Consider the following 21,169-nt stretch of genomic DNA (forward strand, 5'->3'; position numbering starts at 1 on the left):
CCCGTCGAGCCTAATGGGGATTTGTAACGGGGCGGGGGCGCAGCACGTCAACTTTAACGCCAGGAACGTGTTCAGCTGCTGAGACAAAGAGCGCAAACATCAATGTAACATTTTTTCCATTAATTTCATATTCCATGAAAGGCCTCGCTGCCGTGCATGACTCCAGTAGTTAGCAAGTCATGTTAAGGTGGCACACTTAAAAAAAAAAAAGGGTGACTGCTGACAGCCCGTGGCAAAGAAAACACTTAAATCCGAGTCGAAGCTGTTTCCTTGAAGTCATACCTCGTCTGCTTGCTCTCTGGGGTTGCTTTAGGTCGTTTTAGAGGAGGACAAAGCATCAAAGTGTGCATGTTTTATCAGACTATCATTCACCGTTGTGCGCTTCCACGGCTAGATGACTTTTTACTCCTTTTTTTGTTCTTACCTTTAAATCATGTGTTTGCAAGTCTTTCAGCCTGGCTCTGCACTGGGTGGGAAATAAATTTTTTGCTCACATTTGATCACATCTATCTTCTTTAAATGTTAAATGGTGAAGGTTTTTAGATACGATTAGCATAAAACAAGGTTTATGCGGAAGAATGGAGAGAATATCAATAGAGGGTAAACATGGCCTTGGCTTGGTAATTACCATTCTAAAAGTTGCAATAGCCTGGACCAACCCTAAATGCATAGACGCACAGTTTGCCGTCATATTGTCTTGTTAGTGACAAAGAAACTTCCGACCATTTTGGAGCCTATTGCATCGTCCCAATTAGTCGTGACTGAGCGGGTTGGTCAACTAGTCACTCAGATGTTGAACTAACAAACAGACAGACAAACAAGCACAAACATGTCAATTTGATGTATTTGTTGATGTCAGATATTGAGCCTTGGCAACGAGGAACATCTACGCTGGGTTATATCCACTTTCGCATTGGGCCTCATTAATGCAGGAGCAGCCCTTAGTCTGTCTTCATCAGGCGTTATTGTGGTCAATGAAACGGCGCTTTTATGAGTTTTGCCTGTGACATTTCAAACTAGCTTTGATCGGAAAGATTTTCCAATTAGCATACGGTCTCACTGTAAAAGCGCTTCTGAACATGGACAGACAGTAATAGGCGTGGAATTAGTATAAATTCAGTCGAAGTATGCAAAGTTGACTTTATTTGCTCTCGGCTTTGGGCCGCTACACAGTGTCGGATAACCTAAGAAATTCATCTTGATGGTGCGCCGTTCACACCAATGTCATATGTCTGCTCCACTGAGCACAGAAGACAAGCTATTGGAGGAGGTGAAAAATAATCCAAGCAAAGGGTGCGAAAGCCTTTAAACTCTGAAGCTGCACCCACTGATAGATACATTTTTTCCCACCAGACAACAATCTCTCACTTCAAATAAAATACAGCACTTGACATTAACGAGACCTCGCCTCTTATCCATCGTGTGTGTGTGTTGTGTTGTTTGTGTACATTGTTGACACCATCTCTAAGCTCTAACAGATGAATTGCTTCTCTCTGTACTTGTTATATATATACATATATATATATATGTATATATATATATATATACATATATATATACATATATATATAAGTTGCAAGCGTATTCATAATACAAATAAGTTTCTTAATCATTTCCTCCCACTGCATTAGGTCTCATCAGTCCCACGATTATTCATGAAGAGATTTTCTTTTTTTCACAACAATATGAAATCACAGTCCTCATACACAAGCTTGTTTTTCTTACCCTCAAGCAAGAGAATAATTAGACAAACCGATTAAATATTTCATTTAATAAATGCGCCGACTGGACACTCCAAGGTTCCATCACATGTAAATGCATATTTATTGGGACCCTTATGATGGAGGAAGAGTTTGTGCCAGAATGCTGGTTGGCCAAAGGGGAAATATGGAAATAGAATTCATCAGTTCCAGGGTCAAATTGTTTCCATCATCAAACCTTTATTATGCGTGCAGGGAATGTTTTAAATAATAACAATATTTCACATTATGAACTATTGTACTGGCAGGTATTACTTGTTTTAATTTAGACATTTACATTAGAGAATGATTTTATCCGCTATCTCGCTAACCCTAAATCCATAACCCTAAAGAACATGATGCATGCATGCATATTTTCCTTGCTAGGTTATATTTTTGCACATTTTTCTCAAAAGTCATTTAATCCATGTGTTTGTGCCCTCATTGCGATGAATAAATCATATCCCAGTGAATCATACAAAAGATTAAATAGGTTCTACTGCGTAGCCTCTCGTTAATCCATTTTTTCCCGCCGGACGGCAAAGCATCCTCGCCGACCTCTCCTGCTCTTGCAAGACAACAATTGCTCTGTGCGTTAATTATGATAACAGCTGCGTATTAGACAACGTGATGAATTTCTGGTGGAACCCTTTTTTTTACCCCTCCCCATAACCGTAATAACATCTGCCACTATTGGATGTGTGCTTTGCAAAAGATGAACATTTAATGAGAGCAGCATTACAATTCAATTATGTTAATTCGAGCAGTCTGAAGCTGCAGCTGTTTTTCTTTAGTCTGTACCTGAGTGACACAGGATATTTTGAATTACTCTATATGCATGCATTATTAGAATAAAGTATGAATTTAATACACAGCAATGCTTCAATTTTGAAATGAATGTATAGGGGTAAAATTTAGAATCCCTATAGTGCATTTTTTGGGTGTTTTACCTAACGGTGCAAAATTGACAAAATCAAAAATAAATTAATTAAAATGAAAATAAATGTTAGTTACCGGAATGTTGTCAGTCACTTAAGTGTTGTACAGAGGCTGAGATCAACCAGTCAAATTCCCTGTTTGGCATGCACAATAAAGCCGATTTCACCAGCGATAAAACATTTTCAAGGCTGCTCGGGCTCTCAGACTTTTGAGTACACCGCAAGGCAAGGGTTAAACGGTGTTACTGGTCTCGGCCTTCCAGATCCAGCCTGGCTCGGTGACCCTCCTTCCCAGCAGACTTGAATAGGATCCAATTATCAGCTCTAGCGAACGAGCGGAGGTGGAAATGTAATTGTGTGTTATTAATATTTCAAATGGATTTAGCCGACTCCCACTTTTTGCTGATAAAGAAAGAATGACAGGAGCACACTGGAGCTTTTTCATTGCCATTATGTCAAGTATTGTAGTTTTGCAACACTATTCATTACATTTGCAGCTTTTATTGTACATGAACCTGTGTTAGCAGGATTCATTTTAAACTTCATGGTTTTGAAGATTGATATGGGTGGGAATCGTTGGTATGTTTTGTCGGTAACTACGATCATACACATCACAAATTAAAAATATAAAACTGCAAACCAGGCATGCAAATCAGATGTGCAGAATATTTAATATCAAAATACCTACTGTTATGCGGTTGAGTTTCGGGGTGCAGGTTCGACTCCTGATTCATTTTGATTCTTGGCCGATCAGGTTTGCTTTCGGGGCTTCTGCTGCAATGTTCTCCTCTCAAAAGTTTTTCTTAGGGGACTTCACCGTGTTACTTAATTTCTCGCCCTCGCTGCCAGAGTTCACAATTTCAAAGTGCCTTACAATTGATTAGCAACGGCTTCTGCCCAAACTCAACTGGAATTGACTCCAACTCATCCTCGGTGTGAGGAAAAGTGCAGTAGAAAAATGACGGAATTGGAAAAAAAGGCCGATATAAAGTCGTCTATTGTTTGACAATGTTTGAGCGGAAAATAATGAAAACCGTTTTTATTGATCATTCCAAGTGATGGCAATACATCAAGAATACTGATATTCGAAATATATTTATGGTCTAACATTGTGCAATCATAGTATCTATTCTATAGTAACTATATTTGATGCATGTGTATGTATCATAAAAAAATATTTGACTGTATTTCAACGTGACTATTTTGTCTCAGTCATTCTTTTTTTTTCTTAGTTACTTCTTTTTTTTGTTTTTACTCTTGTGCGATACGATTCCGATGCTACAGCATGTGTAGAAAACGTGGCCCCAGTTGAAATAATTGGACTGAAAGCCGGCATTCAAAAGTATTTCTTTGAATCTTTCATACAATAAAAGCACCTTTCCATGAATACCAAATAATGTATGTGCAAGTCGCAGATTCTAAACTCAAGAGGAACAAAAAGAAACTAACTAACCTAACAGTACTTGGAGCTGAATGGAAGAAACATTATTCATACATGTATCTCAATGTCACCATCCGAAATTGAATTGAAGAGCTTGAAAGAGGTCATACAGCACAAGTGAGAGACAAGCACTTATCAAGCCGCACTCTTTGTTCAAGCGCAGCGTGTCCTTCGAGTCTGAAGTCTTAAACGTCGTGCTGAATTTCAACAAAGGTGCTGAAAGCGCCTCTTGAGTTAAATGTCTCTTTGGAATGGAATATGTAAAACCACATAACTTAGATAAGAACAGTATGTTCATGGTCTGTATTTTATGAGTGTAATACATAATACGAGGCGGGCGTTGGATTGATTAATTGATCGGTGATCATTTAGTTTCACTTCCAACTCTAAGTCGTTGTCAGTTAATCAGTGGACTGGCAAAAATGGGAACTGAATCCACGCTGCCTGGAAGAAGTCACATTAATCAACCATAACAGAGACAAATATGTGCATTCAACAAAACACAGTGCAGCTCTGCTTACCTTACCTGCAACGGAATGACACCTGCGGGAAGCTACGATAAGCTAATTTAGCCAAAAACAAAAGCCACATGTAGGGAAACTGCAAAATTTCTGTTATTCCGGGCTAAACCTGAATCCTAAATCTGCAGATACAAAATTTACCAAACATTTTCTGTCAAATTGTGGCTCTAATAATCAGAATAACTTCAGGTTTTACAAATGAACGCCCCTCACTAATGACTAGTGACTGACTAATCTCATTTCAGGACTTGATGAACTCAGAGTGTTTGGCTTTGTCTTTTTGTAGCTTTTGTTAAGACAAACAATATGACTAGTGGGAAAAAGGAAGCCTAAGAGAGGTCAACTGGAAAGGTTAGCAGGTTTATCAGCTCGTTACATGTTTTACAGTGCTTGTGTGAAAAAAAGTTAACTTCTTCTGACACTCGTAGGCACTCCTCTTCTATAAATAAAATCTTATTATAAAACATGATGCGACACTGAAGCGAATTATTTCTATTTCCTGCATTGTCTCTGAATTATTTTCATTTGCAAGTGTTAGACTGTCATATGTTCTATAATGGATAATTTATTACATTTTATATTGATGTTCTATATTATCAGGCTATATTGTGTTGCCAACCAAACCTTTACTGCTTGATAGTGAAGTGTTTCATCAGTTCCACAGTATGTGTTTCATTTGCTGCAGAGTGGGTGATCTTCGTCGCTGCTGTGCTGGCCGTAACTGTAATTCAAAGTAGATGAAGGCAATTTGCCCGCAGCTTGCTTGCCTGCCTCAGCGCCGGCTAGTTTGTTTCAACTCCATTTAATCCCAAAGTGGAGCGCAATGGCCTTTGTGGACGTAATGTTTCTCAAGGTTCCGGTAAAATTCTGAGGAGTGGCGTGAGGTGCAGTAGAAAACCAGATGTACCTGATGTATAGAATTAATGATAATGTATAATGTATTATGTGATGTAGAGAAATAAGGTTAATGCATGATGTGGTCGTGATGTGAAACAACTGTTTGGTAGACTCGGTGCTTCGCAATTATTTTGTGTTATGGAAGAAGAAAATATTCGAAAACCCTGAAAGTCTCTTCAGTGTCTATAAATATCTTTTGTCTATAAACTCTGCACTATTTGAGAAGGACTGAGCTCGATTTGCCCTTTTATAATACCAATGCAAAACACTGGAACCACGATGACCCTTGAGGTTATAACATTTATAATTCAATCGCAATTTTGAATGGGTGACGGGTGGTAATTGTTTTCTTTCTTTGTTGCTTTCTGTCTTTCTTTCTTAATTTTCTTTTCTGCTACCTGTGCTGATAGAATGCAAAGTGCTCTCATGTCTTTCCCCACTACACCTCTTCCTCTCGCTCCCTTGCTTGTCACCTCCATCCTCATCACTATTTTGCCAACACACTTACCGTATTTTCCGCACTATAAGGTGCACTTAAAACCTCCAATTTTCTCAAAAACCTACAGTGCGCCTTATAATCCGGTGCGCCTCATATGTATATGGACCAATATGGATTCGTGGATGAGGACTAACTTATTAAAGTAAGCTTTACGTGTTTATTTTGTGTGTTGCATGATATTAACGTTTGAGCAACGTTGAGTTATTGATATATTGTTATTGTTTTCACTATTTTGAGGGTTACTATATTGTGATTGCATTAACGTTTGAGCAACGTTGATTATTTATTCTATGCGCTTTATAATCCAATGTGCCTTATATATCGACAAAATTTTAAAATGGGCCATTCATTGAAGGTGGGCCTTATAATCCGGTGCGCCTTATAGTGCGGAAATTACGGTACCATCTCTTCTCTGGATATACCCAAACCAACTAAACCTGCTCCCTCCAAGTTTGTCCGCCAAAACATCAAACCTTGACTGCCCCTCTAACGCAATGAGCTCCTTTCTAATCCAATCCAACCTAGCAACCCTCCACATGTTCATTTCCGCCACCTCCAGCTCTGCTTCCTGTTGTCTCTTGAGTGCCATTGTCTCTTATCTGTGCATCATGTTGAAATAACCATGGTTGTTTGTATTGGGAGGTTTATTGAAAATGCATGGTCAAAGCCTCAGGAGTCAAGACACCTCCCATCCTAGTTTCCAGGTCCCAGACTGGCAACTTTACTCTCTTGTAATCACATCGCCCCCCCAAAATGCATTAAAACAATATAACAAGCATGGACAAGATGACAATCTTAACCACAGCAGTGGTTAACTATTTTTTTATTTACTCATTTTATATGACAGGTTTCCAAAGCAAAAATACTTAATGGTTGTATGATAGCGAAAGTTCAACTCAAGAATGGAATATTTCCTCTGGGAAAACAAATTGTGTTTGACCGTAGAAAGCAGTGAAACACGTATAATACTGACTCATTAGACAGATAGGAAATTACTTTTCAGAGGGGAAAAGGGAGTCTGAGTTTGTTTTTTTCCTCCCATTTTTAGCCCCATTAGTTGGGTGACTGATCCACAGATGAGGTGCACAAACTAAAATGATGCCACAGCTATTTTTTCCATCCCGATGAAAATATACTTTCATAAAGAGGCTTTTCTTGACTCGTCGATGTCTTTTATCTCTCCTATTTAAGTGCACATCAATATTGATAAAGAGCACAGACTAAAAGTGTCTGCAGTGATGTTCAAATAGGTGATGTGCATATTGGTAAAACCGAAGGTCTATTGTGCCGCTTCGGCATGGTGCTTGTGCTCTACATGAGGTACGGCTTCTGATGTTGTCTATAAAAGCCTGGGGCTCAGAATAGGACCTGTCTATCTCTAAGGCTGTGTCTGTATGATAAAAAGATTTCCCACAGCTGGATGCTCGCCTATCTCTGCATTGATGCAAGGAACATTTGGCTGGAAGTGCCAACTATTATGGTCCCAATGCAGACTGGGCAATCACAACGATCCACAGAACACAGCTCTGACACTGTCCTGAATTCAATGATGACATTTTAGAATGTTTTTTTGGGAAATAGCATTGCCCTTTTAAAATGCTCTGGGTATCTGTATATGTGACACGTTATGTGTTAATACGTGAGGAAAGTCTAAATCAGTATTGATAAGGATGTTAGGTTATTTTGTCAAAATAATCCCTAAATAATCAATAGGAACAACTTTATTGCTTCCAGATAAGCAATGTATCTGTATTAATTGTAAAATAATAGTACGCTTGTTAGCTCTCTATGAAATGTTAAATAATGTATGCTGGCTTCAAACGTAAGCTGCCATGTTTTATCTTGAGGACCAAAAGTGTAATTTGATTTTGTTTTGTTGTTGTTTTTTTTGTCACATATAGTTAAGTTAGTACCCATGACTAGCCTAATGCTCCTACTATTTGCTTTTGAATGATCGTAGTAGCTAGCTTTATGGAAATGTTATGTTTATCCTCCATCTTTAGCCTTCTGTCTAAAATGTTCTTTCTCCATAAATTGGATGATATTTCACCATGGAAGTGCAGGAAGTGCAGGAAGTGGCAACTCGCGTTGAAAGCTTGTCAGACTTAGCAAAAGTAACGAAGGGTGCGTCATTTGTCACATGCCATAAGTTGCGGACCAATGGTCTCGACACATGCTCTTACTTTGAGGAGACGGTCTGATAAGTGTCATTGGGAATGACTGCCATTATCTCCGATGCTAGAGGCAACTCCGTTTACTATGAAAATGACTTTCTTCCCCTTGTCGGCTCCTTTGACCTAAATTGTCGTTGCATGCATTTGACAGCTCATGTATTCCTGCTAGATGTTTCTAATTTTTCCGTGCAGCAAGCAGGCGAGCACAACAAGCCGAGCATATATTTACACGGTAAACAGATTAAACTGAATGCTGAATGACACGTCAAGCGCCGTTAAAAACAAAGCAATGCAGGGCGTTCAGAGTCAGGAAACGCGCCAAGATGACTGATTATCATCGCTGCTCGAAGGCGAGTTCAAATTTTTGCTTTCCAGATGAAAGTGTCATTTACACTTGGAGCCTCGGTGGAGCCAACCAGTGAAGTGCTACTTCACACGGCCATTTGGCACTGATGCGCTCGGCATGTTAACACCTCACAGGTGCATCATGGCCTATTTCCTATCCGTAGTGTCAACAAACATTTTTTTTAAGAGGCATACACATCATTTGGGAGGAAATGAGTAAATGGAACCCAAGCTGAGATAATGGGTCTCAGCCATTGGTGACCTCAAGCCCCGTAATAAAATGACTGGCAGAAGAGAATCTCATCAGGTCTCATCTCTTTCAAGTCTCAAGTTTTGTGTCTCATCCCATTAAACTGTTGGGTTTAATGTGGAAAGCTCTCCTCAAATTTTTGGTGTTCGTGTTGGGCTTCACTTGGACTCAAATTGCTTCAGTTTTGATATCATCTCCTAAAATTTGTGAAACCGTCTCACAATACAACTTGATTTAGTCCGAACTGTTGTTTACTTATTATTGCATACTTTGGGGGGGTAACGTAAGAATTAATGCCTAATAAGAATAGGAAAACTAAGACACAAAAAAAAAAATCCAAAGAGAAGACAGCTCTTGGGAAAAGCAGTTGTATTGTGCTACTTAGCCATTTGAAGTGGGAGAAATCTGGGAATTTCTCCATTATGATTTAGTTGTTCATCTCAGAACTGCCATTTAAAAGCCAGTTCTGCATTAACATACACACCCCGTGGGAATTGGAGCGCATTCAATTATCCCCATTTTTAGCTTGGCTTATTTGTGCAAGTGTGCAAGGGACAACGATGTTTTGATTGTGAATGTCATTTGAGTACTTTACATAATTTCAAATGAATGTGCTGGTTCCAAAAGGGTTAAAAGGGTGTAATTGATGGCAATTAAAACAAAAGTTATCCGCACAGACAATGCCGCAAGTGTCTTGAATTCAATGAGACTCTGGCCCTTGTCCACACAGTGACATTAATGAGGCGATGACCTTCCCGTCGCGCCCGCAGTCGGTAAGAATAGGTGCTTAGCGTTTCCATTAAATCAATGACTCATCAGCGAGTTTCATCGCATGGCGCCAAACCAAATCTGCTTGACGTGACGGGGTCAATCAACATAAAAATTAAATTTGCCCTGAAAGCCATTCATGCCTTTTAATTTGGTCAGACGACAGGAACTCACAAGATAATGTGTGATAATGAAAAAGACTGAAATACACAGTGTGAGCCCATCAGCCTTATTAATTCAGAAAATCAGGCAATTTTTTCACATTCATTGTGGATTCAATCCAAGTGTAATTTTGTGTGTAAAAAATGAATTGTATTGTAGATAATGTGAGGTGTTAGATAATATGTTGGCGAAATCCAACCATCTTTTAAAATAATTGTCTCAAGGAAAAAAAACACCAAAAGTCAGAGAAAAACCAAAATACATACACAGCTAATCATTCTCCAGTGTTAAATGAGACTTAATTTTCCCTTTTCAGGAACATGCAGTCAGAGTGTGTGAGTGAGGCACATTATATCAAGCATTCATTAACTAATTAGTGTAACAAAAGCCTTTCAGCGCTGCATCAAAATGACTCCCCACACTATTATGTTACATTTTCTAATTAGTATTGCAATTTATGCACAGCTCATCTATCATGAGTCTCGTAACAAATGGACTTGTATTTATTTATGTATAGTATGTTGTAACTGCTTTTTGCACAGCACAAAAGGATTAACTATACTGCTGTGTGAAGAGTGACAAGACGTGACGTTACTATATAATTACACATCATAATTATGTCATTTGGATCATATCGTTCTTCATTATGTCAGTGCTCACTTTAACTCATTTTGCGGCAGATGCTATGCTGCTAGTGGCTCTGCGGCTGGAGGGACCTTTCAACATCGAATCCGTCATGGACCCCATTGATGTCAAGATCTCAGAAGCCATCATGAATATGCAAGACAACAGCGCCCAGGTCTCCTATAAGGTATCGTACACCTTGTCGCCTACGCCGCGCCGGTATGGCAGCTGTGAATCACACACCGCTGCTCTGAGTCATAGGTGTGTAATTCACATTCTAATTAAATCCAAGTTTAGGTGTCGCATGTAAATTACATGTCTGAGTCTGGTTAGGTAATCTTAGGGTAGACTTTTCTGAAAACAAGTAAAAAACTGTGAAAAAAAATAAAAATGTCCCATTTAGACCTTTTGCGGAAATGTATTAAAACCTGTGGAGGGAAGGCATAATGTGGTTAAATGTTCACGAGTTTAAATTAAAACTAGTTAAACACATATAGATGTCAAAGGGGAGTAGTAGTGCTGATTAAAGTTTTTTTTTTTTGCTTACTATTTGTATCATTCAGTTCTTTGTGGTCTTAATTGGATATCATCCTTCAACTCACTTAAGAAATATTTCAATTTAGGGATTAAATTACTCTAAGAGCTGCAGACTAAATTAGTAGTTGATATGTTTTATTGCATTTTCTACCAGCCACAAAAGAAAGCAAATTTGAAAAATGCAGCCTGCTATTCTCATGTAATGTTGATGTCACTTGGGATTCAAGCACCCTGCAGGGCTTTCTGCAGGGCTTTCCCATCCGGCACATACAGTCACGGTACTGTATATGTGGTGTTTTCCCAAAGGCTATAAAACTTAAATAAAGTCGGTCGCAGCCCAGCTGAATCACCGCCAGCATCACCGTGGTTACCTCAGCATCCAGCCCGTTATATACCAGCAGCGTGTGGCGTTCAACCAATCACAAAGTCCTGTTTCTTCTCATTCTCTCCTTCCCAAAAAGTCACTTCACATCCTGACCGTCGGTCGGGTGCCCGTGTTTTTTTTTTTGTAATTGTAGGCTTTTCAAGGTTGCGGTCAGCCAAAACCCGCAGGAATGACACGGTCTGCCCGTGGTGTTGCGGATGTGTTCAACGCCCGCTTCAGGCCCTACAACCCAGACGAGCGTCCCACCACGGCAGCTGGCACAAGCCTCGACAGACTGGTAAGGGCATTGAGCGCTACTTGCTTTTCGAGGCATAAACACCATTTATCTTCCCTCACGCCTGACACCGTTGATTAAAGCCAGTGATTTGTCGGACTCCCGCCGACGGCAATTCATTCCACGGAGTCTTCCCGCATCTATCGACCGGCGTTTGTTAACCTATCAACTGCCTCCCTCCTCCCCCCTGAAGAGTGAGGCGTGTCACGACGTGCCCTTCTGCTGCCTGTCTGTGTGCTTGGCAAACAGAACAGACCAGGCTGAAAGGTTTTTTTTTTTTGTTTCCAAAGGCTGACCACGACTATTGTTTGCTGGAAAGCCAGCTCTTGATTTCATATCAGATGGGCTGCGTGTTTGCGGGATTGGACGTTGATACGTGCATTTACCATCTCAAACAACCTTGAGGGCTAAAACGCTGCAGCCGAGGAAAAGGCTAACGTTGACAGCCAAAGGTAGCTCAGGGGCCGTTCTCATCATGCCGTAAATACTTTAGTGGCCACAATGCCCTCCTTGTAATCAAGAGGCAAATGGTTGACAACGTTTCTCGATAAAAGTGGTTTAAATTGACTGATTTAGTCGCCAGTAAACTTACCCATGCTATTAAAAACCCAAGCCTTTTACATTTTGTCAGTTTAATGATGCGTATACCATGTTTTCATTTGCCTGATTCAAGACTAATTGCATTTTCAATATGTCTATTTGGACATTTTTGATGCTTTGTTCCATGCCTCCTTTTCATTTCACTCCTTCGTCCACCTACACAATTAATTAAGACTTTCCTTTTTCTCCCCCCTCTTTCTCTCTGCTGCAAACCAGAGGATTATTTGGAATACTATGCAACACAGCGTAAGCTTCAACAGTTTTCTTCCTTTGTGCTTGTGGGTGGGCATTTGAAAGGCTACGGGGTAAATGAAAGGTCAAGTCATTGCTGTTTTTTTAATTAGACTAATCTTTTGCTGACTGGTCATGAGTCGTTTTTGAAGTCAGTGTCTTCTATCCATCCATTTTCCATAGTACGTGTGCTCACTCGGATCATTGGTGAACTGAATTCAATGATAATATTTTTCGAAGCAAGTCAACATACTTATATATTTTTTATATCCGAATCCAGAGGAGTAGTTCCACACCAGTCATGAATCTCACCACACATCACTGGTCTTCAATTAAACTAACATCCATGTTTTTGGAATGTGGAGAACATACAAACTTTACTCGGGAGGACCTGAACTATAATTACCGACTGGCTCACTGAGCCGATTGATGCATAAGTTTATGTAACGCAACTACGATGGCTGAGTATGAACAAAATTGAGTTGAGTCGTAGGGTCAATAAATTACCCGGGACTAAATTTAGACCGGCAAAAACACGGTCCTAATGCACAATGGTCGCCCAAATATTGTTACTGACTACAGCCGTTATTCAAAATGGGTGCAATTTTGTCTCCTTGGCTTTCTAACACAATGAATCCATACAATTGGCATTGTTTTGTGACTGATGAAATAAATTCTTACGCCCATACAACCTACTTTTCCTAGTTTTGTTTAGAACTCTACCAAACATTAATTAAACATAATTTCCAAACGCCTATGAAAAAGGATTTGGCTTTTATTACTAGCGGCAGCAGTTCATATGAACTTAAAGTTCAGTGTCAGCCTTTAAACTTTATTCCATTACAACAAAGTCATTAACTCATCGCGGATGTGTCGACCATATGCTGCCGTGTCCTCAGGTGGTGACGATCCCTCAGCACACACCTTTCTCAATTAACCTATCTATTCTGGAAATATCCCTTGTCCAATGTTAGTAATAGCACGGACAACAAATCAGGAGGTGACCTGGTCTGACAAAGCGCTGCGGCCAGCATCTGCTCTAATGGTACAACGATGCGGGCCGGCAGCCAGGCAGGCAGGCGGGGGCCGCTCATGAATAATCAGCCGGCATTCAGACAAGAAATTCCAGGAACAGACAAGGAATGTGTCATATACGCAAAGTACACCGCTGAACATGCAGAAAATAGCACAGCCAAGGCTGCCAAACTATAGGTGACACATCAACACAGTGATGAAATCGGCCTAAAAGCCAGAGTGTTATCGTAGCATCATATCAGGGGCGACAGTTATGTTCACGCCATCAAACACGACCTTCATCTTTGTAGTGAGTCATATCGTGAAAAATATTGAAGTTCGTTAATGATGCCAGAATTGTTTTTAATGTTGGTGGAGGTGTTTGAGGTCATATTTGAAATACCATGCACATCTGCTGTGAACTCACTCCGGTGGCTTACCTCCAGCTGCTAAATATTAAACAGTGAAACGTTACCGCCAATAACAGCAAGGACGTTCATGCAAAGTTAGGATATACTTGAAACTGTCCCCAAAGTCACAGAGTGGACGACTTCACATTTATATTTCTATTGCTGCCACTTTGCCAAAACTACTTCCTGTCCAGGACCTATGTAGGTGTCAGTTTTGGTGGCAAGTGACACAACTCACTTCACAATTAGTGTCAATCTCGCAAATATAATTAGCATCTATGTAGCGGTGTTGGATGGACATTTGAACACAAATGGTGCAGCAGCACACAAAGACAATCAATATAAAAATACTCACAAGGACATATTTATTCTCTGTGAAAAACAACTAATAATATTGCCATAGTGAGAAGCTATCGTATTCATGAACCGGTGAATTTGACAAATAAAAGTTGTCATTAAGAGGAACTAGTCCCATGTAGTGACTGAAAGTACAATGACCTGTAACCAAAAATTGAAAGGTACTCTGCAGCTTTCTTTTCCCATTGAATCTCTTTTCTATTAAAATACCGCATATTTTATTCAGTGTGCAACTGCTATGGTTGAAAGGTTTTACCGGGACATTCTTTTTTTCATGCGCGACATAAAAGGAAAAGAAGTTGAATTACAGTGCCAGTTGAGGCTCTTTGAAGACAATATGACATCCTGTTATTGTTTTGTGTGGCTTTTTCTCGGTTACAAATAGAATTACGTGTCACACAGTGCAGCAGATGCTTTTTGTGCAATCATTAGCGTAGCAGAATTTGTACATCTTCCTTTGCATCAGAGGTAGAAATGGATTCCATGTGTAAAGCTCATCTTTGTTTTCCCTCACGCTGTCGTCCTATACGCACCAACGCTCCATAATTACCCAGGACGGTGATGCTGTTCCGCCTTGTGAAATGTTGACAAGAGTTTAACTTGCCCTTTGATAAGAATGTCTTGTGTGGATGTACAGCCATATGTTTTTTTTTTTTCTTTTAGTGAAGGGATGGGGAGGGGGAGCAGCGGTGTCCACCTCCAGCTCAATGAGCCACAATGCTTTAATTGCCTGACATTCTGTCAGAGCACACCCCCCTCCGAGCAATGGTGATCATGAAACTTCTAAGCTGCGATAAAGGCACAACAGACTGTTAAATTCAGAGCCACATTGTAGATAAGGAGAGAAGTGTTTAATTTAGCAATTGTTACAAGTTTTAAAAGACTTTTGTGTCCTTTTGTTCAATACACTGTCTGGCGTTAGACGGATCTACAAGGGTGACACAAAAAGTCGATAGACTTCAGATTCTTTTTTTTTTAATCAAATAAATTATTACCACTTTAGCCTTTAAATAATTTGCCCTCAATATATTCAAATAACTTTCACAAAGAAGGTGTCACGAATTTGAGATACTGCTTGACCTCAAAGTTCAAATTCCCAAACACTTACCAAAATAAAAGCATGCGCCTTTAAAGATGATAAAACCTTTTTCATTTGTGGGGACAGCTTCATGCACAATGTCCTAAATTTACAGCTCTATTCATCATCACCCAATTTCTTTCTAATGACATTACAAAAAAGCCAAGAAGACAAAACATTGTTTAGATTCCCACAAAGTCTTATACCGACTCAATTTTGGAGGTTCCAGTATATTTGTAATGATAATAATAATAATCCATATTGGCATTATTCTCCCTTTGTAGTTTTTTTTTTTTTAAGTGTTTACGAGAATGGTCCAGTGCTTGATTATTGTGACCTCACACCAATTGTAAAAGCTATCATTGCAGACAAATTATAGCTCATTTTTTTTTGTAAAGATATAATTTACTGCTGTCTTTCTGCACTCGCCTCCATGCCATGCTTTGCCATGTTAAACATTTTTTGGACCGCTAGATGAGGCTCACATTGTCGGTAAACAATCAACAGCGGGTATCCACCGTGTATTTAGGCACACACCACAAGGTTTGTCCAACCTCGCCACCGCAATTTGAAACTCAAAACAGACAATTCAAAGGAGGCACATGCTGCCAGACAGTTTTGAAAAAAAAAAAAAAAATGACGTGGGTTCACTCGGTAGATGTGAAGATTAACAAGACAAACACAGTGAGTCCCTTTTCTGCATCTTTCCGTTTTTTCTTCTCAAGACCCGCATGGTTTTGCTTCCAGTAAATAGATAAAACTTTATCTCCGACCGAACTTCCTTCGCTGTCACTGCGTTTTTCTGCCAGGCCCCATTAAAACGAAGTTACTAACCCCTGATGCCACCGCCACCCACCCTCACCAGATGCTTTGTGTTGAAAAATAGAAAACATGTGTTACCCTCAGCATTATCCAACCACGCACACGAACCCCTGAGATTGCACTTTTACCTGGCCTCTAGTTAAAATAAATATTCAATATATACTTGTACTGTTCTGTAGTGTTGTACAAAATAGGGAGATTCAAGCCAAAGGGTGGTAAAGTCCAAAAACAGAAGTGTAAAAAATATTTTTTATTGACTTATGATTTCTAGAAATCTGTCATCCTGCTTAAATGATACAATGATTTGAAGGAAAATATATATTTTTTTAATTAGCCGCTTATGAACTTGGAAGCCAGACCTGAGAAACAAACTAGCTCAGCTAAATCAGGCTAGTAGCGTGATCTCGGAGGTTAAAGTAAGTTATGTAAAGTAACACATCACGATGGCCTTAAGGAAGAACTCTGATGAATAGAACTTTCAAATCAAATTTGAACTTGGTTCTGCTTCGTTAAAAAAAATGTACACTGACCAAAACCTTTAGCATTTTGTTGACCCGACCGCAAACTGTCCCACTTCTGTCACCATTAGTCACAATACTTTTGGAACTGGGGCTTTTGGGTTTGGAAAAACCTGTTCACGAACCACGATGCAAAAAAAAGGCCAGACTGTCTGGGCATGGTAGCCATAACCCTAACTCTAACCCTAACCCTAACCATAGAGACAGCATGCATCCTTTCAGAACCACAAAAACAAAAGTCAGCCACCTTTAATTTCCCTCAGGGATTAATAAAGTATGTTTTAGATTTGAGTCCAAAGGCGGAAGTTTTGTTGTTTAGCTCTCTCCATGCAATAAGGTGGCGGCACATTGAATCATTATCTTCCTCACGGCAACACTTGAGCTTTCGTCTCAGTTTTCTGCATGGTTTGCCTTTATTTTGTGCTACTATGGCCTTTCTAGCTAACAAATGATTTTTATGATGTGTGCTTGTTTGGGCTCCGTTTTTGTTCTTACTGTATATAGTCATGATTTGGCCGTTGAGTTTTCTGTCCTGCATGCAACACTCCTGTTCAAAGCTCAAATGCAGCATGTGTTGATGTAGATAGTTTAACGTTGCGTTAAATTTGCTACTCCTCTCGCTTCTCGCTTTCTTTCTCCCCACCGTGCTCAGCGGGAAACACAGAATAAAACATCCGAATGTGGTTTGTGAAGTCAGGCTAGGAAAAAGAACCCAGCCACTCCTTTCCCAAACATCTTGAACCTGACATTATAAGCTGCAGCCCAGAAATATAATGCTGCGTCAAGCCACTGGGAAATTCTTGTACTGGATCCAGTTTAATGGAAGTGAAGTGAGCCCACTGTCCACAGCTCAGTTCTCGCCAAGTTGTTGCACCTAGCGAGCCGTGTAATTACGTAGATTCCAAAGATTCTAACATGCTTCTTCATAGACCGCGTAAAATAACTCGTCTATGAGCGCACATGTGGCGAGTGCGGTGTTTAATTTAATGTTCGCAGTTTCCTCTGTTAGGAAGTTTTATTTCAAGGCATTACCTCCGCTTCCATAGAAATGAGAATGACTTTCCAAATGGGGGAAGTCATTGCTTCCTATTCTGGGCTAGCCACCTGTGAGTTGGTATTTTATTTACCACGTGAAGGATCAGACAGAGTCTGTTACGTTTGGACATTTTCATTGAGCATTTTTGTTGTGGGACGAAGGTTGAAAGACATTTTTACTACGAGGGTGTAATATGCTTTAGTACAGTATGACTAAAGCATACGCCAACCTAAAATTGGAGTACCAATTTGGCTACAAAGCACCATCTTTAAGCAACCATAGGCAAATTATTTAGAAATTTAACATTACCATGTTGTGCTGATTGCTACAATGAAAGTAAGCTCTTGAAAAAGTAAGATTGCACGTCAGCATAGTTGTGTTTAGAATTTACAAGCGAGTCAAATCAAAACACACCAGTTTGAAGCAAAAAGATTTCAGTGTATTTGAGGCAATCCAGCAACTCCCATCTGTTTTTTCCAAGTCTCTACTTTCACCTCCCAGCTAATGCACATTCAGTGCATATACCAGTTGAGCAGGTCACTATAACAAAAGACCTGACCTGCCCATAGGGGTTCACATAAGAATCACATTGATTTTGAATGCTAGCCAACAAGGCAGTCAAGATAGAGAGCAAAATGGAATCAGCACGTGTCCTTTGACCTCTAGCTGCCCTAGTCAATGTTTACTCAATGAAGTCTGGCAATATTTGAGATTAGGGTCCCTGAATCAAGCAGCAGTCAAATGCTTTGAATTCCTTTATCATTTAAAAAAAAAACTGAACCTTTATCTCGTGCAAAAAAATTTCAATGAACAGAATTAAAAATAAATGGACAGAGATTCAGTTAAACAAATTTATTACAGTTCCTGCCATGGAAGTGGACACCAGTGGATGATAACCTGAAAGCATAAAAGTTTATGAAGTTAGCTTGCAGCTTTCAGCAAACTGACCAAACTTAAATTTATTACTTACTTGTTCAGCTATAGCGGAGCCTACCAAGAATTCCAACTACACCCACGCCGACAACAATTTGAAAGACAAGGGCAAGGACTAAAGATCGGCACACAGTGAGGACGAGGGCATGGGAGGGGGTTGCACGGCTGGCAAACGCAACTCGGGCAACCGCTTTGCTCAGGGTCCGTTAACTCAAGTTGTTGACTGTATTGCTGTGGATCCCAATCGCTTACTTGGCTTCCAAGGGAATTCCCATCCAACACTGGAGGAGCAAAGTCTCCATGTGATGAACCACCTCCTGCAGAGAGGAAATAAAAGTAACAATAGTTTTGTGGATACACAAATTCACAGGCACTTACCCTTGGCGTGCTGTGCAAACGCTAACAGCCAGAGCACAAGCACCCTGGAGACAGAAAATACAGAACAATATGTCATCAGAGGGGAAAAAAAAAAACCATAAAAAAAACAAAAAGTAACATTACATCACACACAAGTTGTAAGCCATGGTCGCTGGATTCTTTTTACTGAACTTGTGTTCTGCTGCTGTGGTCAAATTCTGCCTCTATTTAAGTGCTCTCAAATTAACCAATCAGCTTGCTGCTCTTGATCATTTCACCCAGGTGTTCACGAGTTAGCACCTTAAGGACGATAATCAATGACCCCACACTCAAAGCACATGTAAATCTAACCAGAAGTTCTCAAACGGAGGTCAAAGTATCCTCAAAATAATTAGCCTCAATTGTGAAGCTTTTAATTTTGATGCCATTCAGAGGTATGCATGCAGAGGTGGTCCTTGGGAAAAAAAAATCTCCCTTGTAAGGTGTCCCGGAGCCAAAAATGTTCCGAAGCCCAACATAATAAAACCGTAGTTTATTGCTTCACAGCATTTACCCCCAAGGAATTTCATGATGTAATATAATTTCGATGATAGAATGCCTTCCAGTAAAAAAAGTCACTCAACTTTGTCCTTCCTATTCCAAAAGAGCTGTACACATCTTTCTTTTTGTAAATGCACAAACCTAATACCCTAACTTTTCCCAGTAAAAGGGTTTGTTAGATATTATTATTTGGAACCCCTCCAGAATTTTTAAATGATACGCAGCTCGTTCCTTATCACCCGCTCACAACAAAAGATTTTCAGTAAATTTCCCTTGATGATTGTCTTAAAAATAAAATAAAAGACTATTGATTTTGCATTATACCCAACATAATATAGCTGAGGCCGATAAATACACTATATGTCCCTCCACCCATTCTGGGTCGCTATTTTTAAACAATTATGAGCTCCTATTGTCAAATCAATAACTCTATTGATTTGTCTTTATATTCAACTTAGAACAGTTCAAGTTAGCATGTTTGACCTCAAATCAGGCTTTGCATGTTAGTAAAAATGTTTGGATGGCTTTTGTGCACCTTCTAAAAACATTTTATGTGCAGCTCATTAAAAACTAAATTTTCTCGAGGTGTAAATGTCACTGTGAATGGTTGTTTGACAAAATGTACTTTGTGTTTGTCTGGCGGCTAGTTCAGAATGTGCGCTGCTTTTCTCAACCTCGCTGGTAGTTTCACTTCATCCATGCTGTATTGTTCTGCAATCCACACAGTGCCCTGGCATTTAATGGAACTTTAGAAATGTGTTATACTTTCAAAGATGCATGAGAGGTGAGCGTCAGTAAATACAATTCCTGCGGCTCTTTGTAAATGCGCTGTGACATTTAGTCAAGAATAGAGACACAGCAAGGCAAAAATCATTATGATGACACATGGGCAAGGACTGAAAATGCTTTTATAACTATTCATTTCAGTCAAACTATGAAATGCAGTCAGTACGAAGAGACTAAAGAATGTCAAATATGCACACACATCAGACAGGTATACACAGTTTTTGAGTGAAAAGATTTGCAGCTGAATCTTTGGTTGCTCAATTTTAAATTTTTTATTCATAACAATAAAAAAAAAAAGGACATTATGTGGTCGAGTAATGATACCAACCATATTTTGAGGTAATAGAATTTGTGGAGGATGCCGATACCCGCCACTGATACTTGAAGCAAATAAAATGTTACATCAAGTACTCATCACCAGCAGATAGCGCTATTCTACAGCAGTTCAATACATTTGCAAATCTTCATCTGCTTTTTGAAAAGTCCCTGAGATATCCTTTGCCCCCCACCCCCCCAAGGAAAAAATGCTAGCTCCGCCAGTGCATAAGCAAACAACATCCGTCTTTGTAGCTCAAACTGACCCGACTAAAAGATAATCTGATCATACAGGAAGGTGTGACTCAAACAAAAATGCACAGCCGAGCAAAACAGCATTTGCCATTTGCAGAAACCCCAGCAGAACTCTTTCATAGGCCAAAGAAGTTGACATTTTCAGCAATTGCATTATCGCTCATTGCTGAAAAATAGTCATTATCATTAAAGCTAAAGTCAGGGTTTCAAACTAGGGTTAAGGTTTCAAACTAGGGTTAGGCTTTTATCATTCATAAACGCTCAGTTCAGTTACAACGTGTGGTTAACACAAGCCATTGTGAGGTAGTACACGTGGCGACTGCGAGGTCGGTCGTGCTATTGTCTCCATATTCTGCACCTACA

The 21,169-nt window shown here is 39.7% G+C and overlaps 1 protein-coding gene and 1 long non-coding RNA gene across 3 annotated transcripts in view; one reads left to right on the plus strand and one right to left on the minus strand.

Annotated features, from left to right (window-relative positions):
* LOC148394305 (glypican-6-like) overlaps positions 1 to 21,169 on the plus strand; it is a 53,693-nt gene that overhangs the window by 23,127 nt on the left and 9,397 nt on the right. Inside the window, exons 5-7 of one of the 2 annotated variants that reach the window (XM_088383508.1) lie at positions 10,415 to 10,545; positions 11,414 to 11,557; positions 12,371 to 12,400. In XM_088383508.1, the coding sequence (XP_088239634.1) occupies positions 10,415 to 10,545; positions 11,414 to 11,557; positions 12,371 to 12,400 (305 nt within the window). The remainder of the gene's footprint in view (positions 1 to 10,414; positions 10,546 to 11,413; positions 11,558 to 12,370; positions 12,401 to 21,169) is intronic. The other variant, XM_088383509.1, reaches the window with a different exon arrangement.
* Positions 18,458 to 19,162, minus strand: LOC148394306 (uncharacterized). Its single transcript, XR_015859963.1, has 4 exons — positions 19,055 to 19,162; positions 18,932 to 18,975; positions 18,591 to 18,870; positions 18,458 to 18,517 (listed from the first exon to the last, which is right to left on the minus strand). It is a non-coding gene; the product is annotated as an uncharacterized LOC148394306 (long non-coding RNA).

This window comes from Syngnathus floridae, chromosome 8, assembly GCF_059516105.1.
Source record: "Syngnathus floridae isolate MCC-2025c chromosome 8, RoL_Sflo_1.0, whole genome shotgun sequence".
Lineage (NCBI taxonomy): Eukaryota > Metazoa > Chordata > Actinopteri > Syngnathiformes > Syngnathidae > Syngnathus > Syngnathus floridae.